Source organism: Mya arenaria, chromosome 9 (assembly GCF_026914265.1).
Source record: "Mya arenaria isolate MELC-2E11 chromosome 9, ASM2691426v1".
NCBI lineage: Eukaryota > Metazoa > Mollusca > Bivalvia > Myida > Myidae > Mya > Mya arenaria.
In genome coordinates this window covers 17,086,366-17,096,176 of record NC_069130.1, presented here as the reverse complement: position 1 = coordinate 17,096,176, position 9,811 = coordinate 17,086,366, and the positions used below count along the sequence as shown (strand labels likewise).

At 32.5% G+C, this 9,811-nt stretch overlaps 1 protein-coding gene across 1 annotated transcript in view; it reads left to right on the top strand.

Annotated features, from left to right (window-relative positions):
- Window positions 1-720: 720 nt before the first annotated feature.
- Window positions 721-9,811, top strand: part of LOC128246408 (transmembrane protein 26-like) — a 68,346-nt gene continuing 59,255 nt past the window's right edge. Inside the window, exon 1 of the mRNA XM_052964593.1 lies at window positions 721-1,700. Coding sequence (XP_052820553.1) covers window positions 1,510-1,700 — 191 coding nt within the window. The 5' untranslated portion in view covers window positions 721-1,509. The remainder of the gene's footprint in view (window positions 1,701-9,811) is intronic.

Here is a 9,811-nt window from a genome sequence, read left to right as displayed (position 1 = left end):
TTATTTTTAATACTGTGATTTTCATTTTGATATCTTGCTCACTAGTAATTGTATTAATTAAAAATTTATGTATACTCATGGATAATATGGCTATATATTTTGGTTATAAACTAAGTGTTTAAATAATAAGGAACTCAGTGTTAAATGAATTGAGACACGTTCCTCTCATGAAGTTGATGTTTGTGAAAAAGTTAGCTATAAAATGTATTTCAGACTTATATCAATTCTAACAAATAAATTCATATTTGTTTCTAAGTCTTAATTTCCTATCTTAATAGTTAATACAAAGAAGGTTCTTCAGTTTTAACTACTAATAAGCGTTCTTCCGGCAAAGCCAAAAGCGTTGATAAAATGTGTTATCGGAAATGTTGATATAGCTACATGTTCCTGAACGAAATGTTCATTATCCAAATGTGGGACATAGGAGGGAGTAAAACTTGAGACGAAAGAAACATCATACAGCTTTTAACAAAAAAAGTAAAGACTAATAAGCCTGCCCCGGAAAACTGCTAAAGAAATTATTTTTCATAATCATTACATAAGATACAAAAACTCACATTATTAAAAATGCAGGTATAGAACGTTGTTTAATGATATTGGAAAAGCATATTCTAGGCTCATGACGTGCTCTGAGAGAAATCAAAGAGATACCTTGAGGTTTCATGTTTGATCGTTTCCATATTTTGGTCCGTATTCTAGTTTGGATTTCAACGGGAGAAGTCGCGAATATATCGTGCAAAACAGGATTATATGTTTGTACAATTTATTGTGAATTGTTGTAGAAAGTGCACTGTACACATTGTAAATGTCTTAGTCTGGACTTATAATTGAATGTAAACAAATAAAAACCAGTGTCGTCAGATATGTCTGCTCATGTCACATTCATTGATGCAGACACAGCCTGAAAACTAGTGCCTACTCAATCTGACGATCACATTATTGACAACCGCCTCCATCGTTGTACAAGCACCAGTCAAACATAATTTTTCACTGTCAGCACGGAGGAGGAGATGGAAACTTGCTTTAAATAATAGAGGAGCAATGTGGTAGCCACATTAGCAATTGTTCTTAGGAATATTCCTTTGAGAAGTGTTTAATAATGAAAGTGATGTTGATAAAGAAGACAATTTTAAGACAGTTCTGTAGTCTGGAGTAAGGATTCAATTCATCTGACAACGTTTGATCGATGTGAATCAGTACCACATGTGTCAAAGGAATTATTAAAATTATTTTCATGGTGATATATTGTATTCTAAGAGCTCTCCGATATAACATAAGTCTATCTCTTTAAATCTAGTATAATGTTTTTATTGAATGGTTCGATCGTAGCGTACCGTTTCTAAGATCAAAACATATTTATTTACTTAATTTAGTAAATAAATTGACGAAAGAGCTTAGATATTGAATTGAAAGTATATCAAGTCTTTGAAAAATACGTTCCAATACATACAAAAATACAACCGCTGGACACCTAAATTTCGAAACAAACTCTTCACATTTAAAAATAATATGGGGTGTCTCACATATATTCGAGCTTTGATTGTTCGACTTTTGTTTGCGTGTCACGGGGTGATTGCAATATGGCGACTTTACATGGTGATCGGAAGGGTATGGTGTTGGTACCTCAGCGGGGCGCTTTTCTTGCTGTTCCTCGAGACGCTTGTTACCATTGCAAAGAAGAGGGGGAATGAGTGGAAATGGTGAGTTTCATTTTTCATATGTTCTACGCAAAGCAGAGATACCCACTTTGAAGGATAACAGTATCGAAACGATTTACATATTCGTGGTTTTCACATGCTTTGGATATCAATAAGATACATGAAAAACCTAAAAAAAATCCAATTATGAGCTTAATTAAGCAGACGTCGATATGACATAACTGAATTTGTGTGGTAAGGCGTCATGTCAATTACAGACGTATTACACATTTTGAAATCATTACGGAATCTCAGCAATATATTATTTAAATGTATCACCACAGGTAAAACTTTTCTATGAAACGCATTGTTGCAAAAAAAACATTTAACACTAAAATGGTAAAATCCTGAACCTGCAAATTAATATTATGCGTAACTATATATATTGAAACATTCCATCATCGGTCTACTGCTATATTGAGTGAATTGCAGTATCGAGAAGTTGTTCCATCAATCAGCTGCCAAAGTAAAGTCTTAAAAACATGTTCTCTAGACAGCAGGATATCGTACGAAAATATGTTTTTTAGTTGATGTTTAAAATTATTTCCCATTACCAGATGCAATGCATGCTAAACTCATGCTTCTAATAATATTGCATTTTGAAGGATCTTCAAGTGGAATTAAATCGGTACCCTACAAAACAATACCACATTACCATCGCAACCGCTTATTGCGTCCAATTTACATCATGGTAAATTTGCTTTTAACCTTTTTTAATCATGTAGCAATGACATTTACTTGTAATGTTCAGGTTTTTAATAACGAATTCGTCAACCATTTTATTTAATTTGTCTTGTCATCTGAATATAATACATACAATACACTTACTATTTAATATATACCACATTATTTCTGTACTCCAAATCACAAACCTCTAAGTTAGCTTTATAACCGCTTTTCATTGAATATTTTACCCATTTTCATTGAATGGAACGTATGTATCTATGTGCTTATTTCCGTTCTATAGCAAACTTATTTACACCGATTTGAAGTGTAGAAATAAGGCTAGGATTTCATAATTATTTAATATTTTGGAATTGCTAAAATATGTATTTTATGAATGCGATTTTTTTTTTGTGTAAACTAATTAATATTGAACCAGCAATTTATCGTTTTGATATCAAGAGCACGTCAATTATTTAATAAATACACGTTTTAAATTCACTCACTTGTGACAGATAACGGTTAATGTACTTTGGGAATATTTTTCTTACCATTACTGTATAATTAATTAGAGCCGCATCATAAATTCTTTCCTTTTTCTTAATGCTGACTTGGCTGCCTCATTAATGATATCGACCATGGATAACAGTCATGCATAAACAATTATGAATTTCCTGAATGTCTGGGACACGCAATTCTCATTAAAAACAAACCTGTTGCAACACCGTGTACTAATTACAAGGCAATGCAGTGGAATGTCATTTGAAATGAAGATATTAAATTAAATTTGATCTTAAAGGAATGATTCCTATTTCTAAATTTAATGAATAGTAAATAGTGAAAGAAAAATGAAGCACTTCAATGTTGATACTTATGTCTAAAAGGTAAATACGTTTGTAGTCATGTCAATCTTGCTGTGAATGAAATGGTCAAGGTAACTATTCAATATTATGATTAAATAAGTTGGGCGTAATATCTTGGGCGTTTTTATTACCTTATGACAACTTACTTCTTAATGCTGCACTCTCACATATTGAACGTTTTGGCGCCTTTTTTTATTTCTTGTCTTGATCCAGTTTTTGTGAAAATCCATGGAAACCAGTTATATAAAACTGCTGACAAAAAATAAATTGCAGATTTTTATATTTTAGTTCAAAAATTGATGTTTTGTGCATTTTGTCTTAAACCGTAAGTAACGGTTTTAGCCATAAAACATTAATTTTCGAACGGAAATATGAAAATCTACGATCTGTTTTTTTGTAAGCAACCCTATATCATTGATTTGCAGATATTTACGCAAAAATCTGCTCTTTCCATTAAAAAAAATAAAAGTTGTTAAAAATGTATATCTGTGAGAGTGAAGCTTTAAGTACATTTGGAGTTAAGGACCTTAATCAAAGTTTAACAGATATCGTGGTCTGTTTTTGATAAGTGAACAACTTTGATGCACAATTGATTTCCCTCTTAGCGCTCTTTGTAATAATATGATGAAAAGTTATTTACTTTATATCACATTGAAGTAAGCTTTTTTCATACATGATTTTGTCTTGCAAATGTAATATCTGGTGTCGAGACCCTTGAGAATTTTAATACCATGTTGTTTTCTCAAACATAGATGTGAAAATTACCTGTCAGAAATAAATAGAGCGTTCATTCCGGGCGCGTCTAAAAACATACATTAATTATTTATTTATAACCTTGAAAAGTTCATATAGGCAAATCTGGCATAATATTGCTCTATGTTTATTCCGTTCACCTAAGGTTGAAATTGCCGAAATAATTTCCAAGAAATATTTGAGCCTGCATTGACCCGTAACTAAAAGCTTTAATAATCATAATAATTGTTTTAACCGATTTTCATTTAATGGATAAAACAGATTCAGGTAAATGTATGTTCAGAATATTATTCTTGTTCGATGAAGAAATGGTATTTAAAACGACTAAAATAAATACAAAAATATAACAATAAGACCATGAAATATGTAAAGTATCTTGACTTTGAAGATTCATAATTTCACTGATACCAATTCATTTGTATAAAAAGGAAATCTTCGTACGAAATTAGAAAAAGAGATATGAAATTCGGTGTAACCTGACGTATGCAGTGTAATGAAGATTTAATAAAAACCGTTATTCTAGTAAATGAAATAACCATAAAGTAAATAACTGCTCATAGATATTCTTGTCTTTGATTTCATGCATGTAGACTACTTGTTGCGTCAAAATAAAAGACAAGAAAACCAATGAGCAGTTATTTAATTTACGGCTATTTCAGACCATGTCTGTGATATAGAAGACCCAAATGTTTAAACTATACTATAATAGCATTCTGTATTACCTCGTTCAGCTTTTAGAAAGAGGAAAATCGAGATATTGTTGTCGCCAATATCGTTATTCAAACACTTTAACCATACATAATTAAAAAATATCAAGACTGCAAATACTTCGGAAACTTTGTATTCATATTTCTCTGAAAGATACATTAATGTATACCAAATATCATAACTTGTACTTCAATAAATGAGTTATTGCTATTTTCTAGTATGAAGTAGGAATCGAGTGTTGGCGTCCCGCTCCGTGACGCTCTTGGTTTTACTACTTAGCAAAAATACGTTCACATTCTAGTATGTACTAGTCAATTCAAACCACGGCCATCGCATGTAAGGGGAATAACGGGAACGTTCGGTCCAGCCAATCCAATAAAATAAATCCCCGCCCTGCGGGAACAAACTGCTGATAAAATCCCCACAACCCGGGGACAACCTAGGTAAGGCCTATTAAAATGTAAATATTTTAAGCATATCTTGCGAGATCTTGTTTATTTCCGGGAAAAGCTTGACTAAAACGCAAAAAAATCCCATTAAATGATCGGATATTTCACGGAGCAACGTCACGGCCTATTCCCCGCTATTTTCAGCGCATAATTCAAAACCACAGCATGACCTCGTCACTGTGGATCCACAAGGAAGGTTAGTACTTAGCCCATTCCCCTCGCTATTTCCGGTAAATCCCCGGACCTGGGAGCCATTGTTACAATTGACTGGTGCTTTATTCCTTCAAAAACATAGTTTTTACTTCAGCCTTAATCGTGGTACCTAAGTTGTCAGGAGATGTGATCAGGTCTCAACATTTATTATTGACTCGAGTAAATGTCAGGAAAAATGCATATTCAGCAACTTGAATAAAACCAAAACTTAAATATATTAAGCCTTCTATATGTGGAGATGACTGACACTTCTTTAAATACATCGAAATCTACAGTTCATTTTATACAGAATGATAAACGTCAAATAGATCTGTATCACATCATAATTCTGCGAGTCAACGAACTTGTCAGTTTCCAGTTTCTATATCATGTCATGGACACAAACTTTTGACCTCAGGTTTTCAAAAATATTTTTTTCAGTAAATAATCAGGCAACCGTTGGTTATCAAGTTATAAGCTGTATTAATTGTCAATATCATGACAATAAATCTCAACAATAAAATACGGTTATTGGATTTGAAGCCATGGAAGTCTGTTTTTCATTATGTTTCCTGTTGAATCAAACATTTCACGGCCTCATACAATATTATGCTGTCAATGGTGGAAACAAAGCAGAAATACATGGCCATTGATGCATATCCTGTCAAGAACAAATTTCCCATGACTCTAATAATATCTTTGATGCTTAATTAGTCGTTATAAAAACAGCGCGGTGCAAAACATTCGTATTTCATAGCACATATTCATTGTGTGTCATCATGTATGGAAACTTATCCTGTTCTAGCACTCACTACAATGCATTTATCAAAACATATCTTTTTGGTTATTTTTAATTCATCATTTATGACAGAGATCAACGCAACATAGTGAAACATCAGTTAGCAGAAGGAAAACATAACGTACGAGAATTGGGTGTAGCTGAAGATGAAAGTCCCTAAAGTTACCATTGTAGTTTTTGAAAACCGACTGCCCTCTCGTCCCTTCATAACAAGTTCCTTTTATAACAAAAACTGTACCAATCTCATTGACTTCCAACGACAAAAAATGTACAAGAAGTGAACCCAGTAGAAGCCATGTACAATTATATTTGGTCCATGTCTTCTTTATTTTGTAATTTACATTTACTTTTAAATTAAAAGAGAAAACAAAATAAGCGAGAAAGATAAAAAAAAATCTGTTTTTGGCCCTTTTCGATTAACACATAGGCAGTTGTTTGAAAGTAATCCAATAATAAAGCCCAGGTGCGCCTTCCGACACCATATTAATTGATCCATGTAATAAATTAAGCTTCAAATTTTGCGGAAGGTATCTCATATACTGTCCAAAACAGACGATTCGCTTTATTAGTTGTTTTCTTTCTCTTACATACCATTGAATAATTTCTTTTTGTAACACGTTCGCAATTTCCTTAAGTCATACAGTGCTGAGATACTATCACAGAAAGAATTGAGCGATACAAAACTATACTCATCAAAATAATTACTTTAATTGATTTGCATTTAGTGCATGATAAGTAATATGGTACCTCTGTGTTGAGAGCAGTTCATTATGCAATTCAAAAGTAGAAGTGCCAAAATAACTATCCAGGTGGTGGTGCAGTTAAAACGTAGCCATTAGTAATTAGAAAAAAGAAAATCTCAAGTTGAGTGTAAGCTACGATATGCAGTGGAATTTTCCATAAATTGAAAAACATCAAACCTTATTCCAATGATGGGATTGTAGCGAATAAAGTACGTACCAGATGCTTCAATAATTGTTTACCGACCTTGATGCAAACTCAATAGAGAAATTAAAATGGTTTCAATACAAAACCATTCTTAAAATCAACCAAAATCGTAATGTCCTATATGTGAATGATGTGTTATAAAAATATGTATACAGTACAAAATTCATTTGAACCAATATTCTGTTTCAGTCGTTGTTTAATTCATGAAATTCATTTAGCAGATCACGTCAGAACATTATCTACTTTGAAGTTCTTTAACGTCCATGATTAACTACACGATGCACTGTACGTATTTTCTATAAAGGTCTCTAGTGTGATATATTTAGTGGTTTATGAACGTGAAATACAGTATATGCTTGAGGCAAAGTATGGCACAATTAAAATTAATAAAAAACAATTCTTACTTATGAACATTACACCTTTATATATTTAATTTCGGTATTAAATGGAGTTCATTGATGTTTCCCCTCTTATGTACAAACTTAGTTATCATAAAGCATAATAAACATGCTTAGGTATGAGTAATACCCTACATATGGCGAAATGATTGTGTTGAAGCAAACTTAGGTTGTTATAATTTCAAGAAGTAACATATGTTGATAAATGTGTTTCTCAACTTAGATGCCATAATGTTTAAAATATATAATATATATTTTTATTCTAAGGATTTACTACGTAACAATTACAATATACAGTCAAAATTAATCTTTGAGCCGTCTGATTTTCTTTAAGTTTTATTTTCAAGATCCCATTAATACATACAATTTGAACGTGCCGCTTATTATACAGGGACGGTTGACTATGAATATATTTATGATGATTGTAATATCAAGGAAATTAATCCATATTCTGCAACTGTCTTATTGATTTGAGATGTGGTAATAATCCCTTCCGCTATCTAAATGTGGCGTTAGCTAACGTTTCTTTAATGGGATTTGGTTCTGCATATCCTACACAATCATAAAAGAGATGTGTCTGAAAGCTAAACATTGTCTTGCGAAATCAATGTTATAATTACAATCACGTCTTATTCAGATTTCAATGCTACCAATATATCGTGTTACTTGAAAACACATTAACAAATTCAATATTAAACACAGCGGAGATTTAAAATAACCAAAACACTGATAAGGAGTAATCGGCTTAATAAGATACAATTACGCAGACATTGTTTCAAGTAAGTTAATTCCCTCTCTACAAATCAAGATTGTTGTTGATAACACCCACAGTAATCAAACCGACCGATTTCCACAGGGTTATTAAAATGCATGGAAGTACAAGAACATTTTTAGTTTATAGGGTTGTGTTTTACTTTAAAATGTTTCTTCTCAAAATACAGTGTAGAGAAATGTTCATAATTTTATGACGATGCCAGAACAAAGTTTTGTGGCGTCATAAACATGCCACTACAAAGTATGTTATATTTTAAATACTTTTAAACATTGCTATCTAGTTCTTACCGTGCTAACTGCTTACTCTTGAACCTGTAGTTTACTGTGCCAGAACCTGTAGTTTACTGTGCCATTATTTATACCTGTAATTAATAAAGTAAATGGTGTTTATCGTTTATTGCTTTAAATGGTGGATCTGGTGCTTGGAGCTATGATTGTTTTTTATCGGTTTTTCTTACCTGCAAGTATTTAAGACATTCTTGATACTAACTATTGGTTAAAAGTGTGTAGAAGTTAAATTTTAATATTCAATATGTCAGCTTATTTCAATGAAAATAGTTTTTACGATTGATGAACAAGTTTATCAAAATTACGAATATGTAGTTTATGTTCGTGGGACCTGAGGTAGCGCATATTAAACTTATTATGTAGTTTATGTTCGTATGCCCTGAGGTAGGCATATTAAACTTCTTATGTAGTTTATGATCGTATGCCCTGAAGTAGGCATGTTAAACGTCCACTGATGCACATCCTGATCCACATATTATCATCACAAGGGATTTTCTGCCTTGAATGCATATTCTGTCGTTATATGTGCGTTTCCTGCCTACGAAGTATATCCTTTCAAACGAAGAACAGCGATATCTTGCCTTCGATCCATGTCCTGTAAAACAAAGCACCAATATATGGCCAAACTCTGCCCTCGGTGCATAACCTATCAAAACAACCAACGTTTCATGGCCATTCCCTGTCGTCATTTTTTTTCTCCTTTTAAACTAAGCACCGTTTCATGGCCATTCTCTGCCTCTGACACACATCCTGTCAAGTCATTTTCTGCTTTCGAAGAAAAATCTTTTATCACGACATTATTCAATATTTTATATGATTGATTAACCTTATTACCAGCAATATCGTGCAAAACTTTTATATCATTTCCACATATCCATTTGTTTCCCATCACGTATAGGAAACTCTCATTATTAACATAAATCTCAGCTCATCCATCAGCACTTATTTGCGTTGATGTAATTACAGCGCTCATGTTTTATAACAATTTAAGACCAATGCAACATAATCAAACAACACTTAGTAGAATAGCAAATATGCTGACTAACATACATTCGATCTTTAATTGTCAGAATTATATTCCCGTGTCACGTAGTCATTGAAAATGTGATGACGGGAGGGGCATGGTGCTCATTCACGTATCTCTGTGGGACATGTTTTGTTTTGCTTTTAAAGAGCCTGTCTAAATGAAGAATGACATCGCTACACTAAACAAAACTACCACAGTTAAATAATTGATTATCGCATATTGCTTTTAATCTATTTCATACGAAATTTAAAA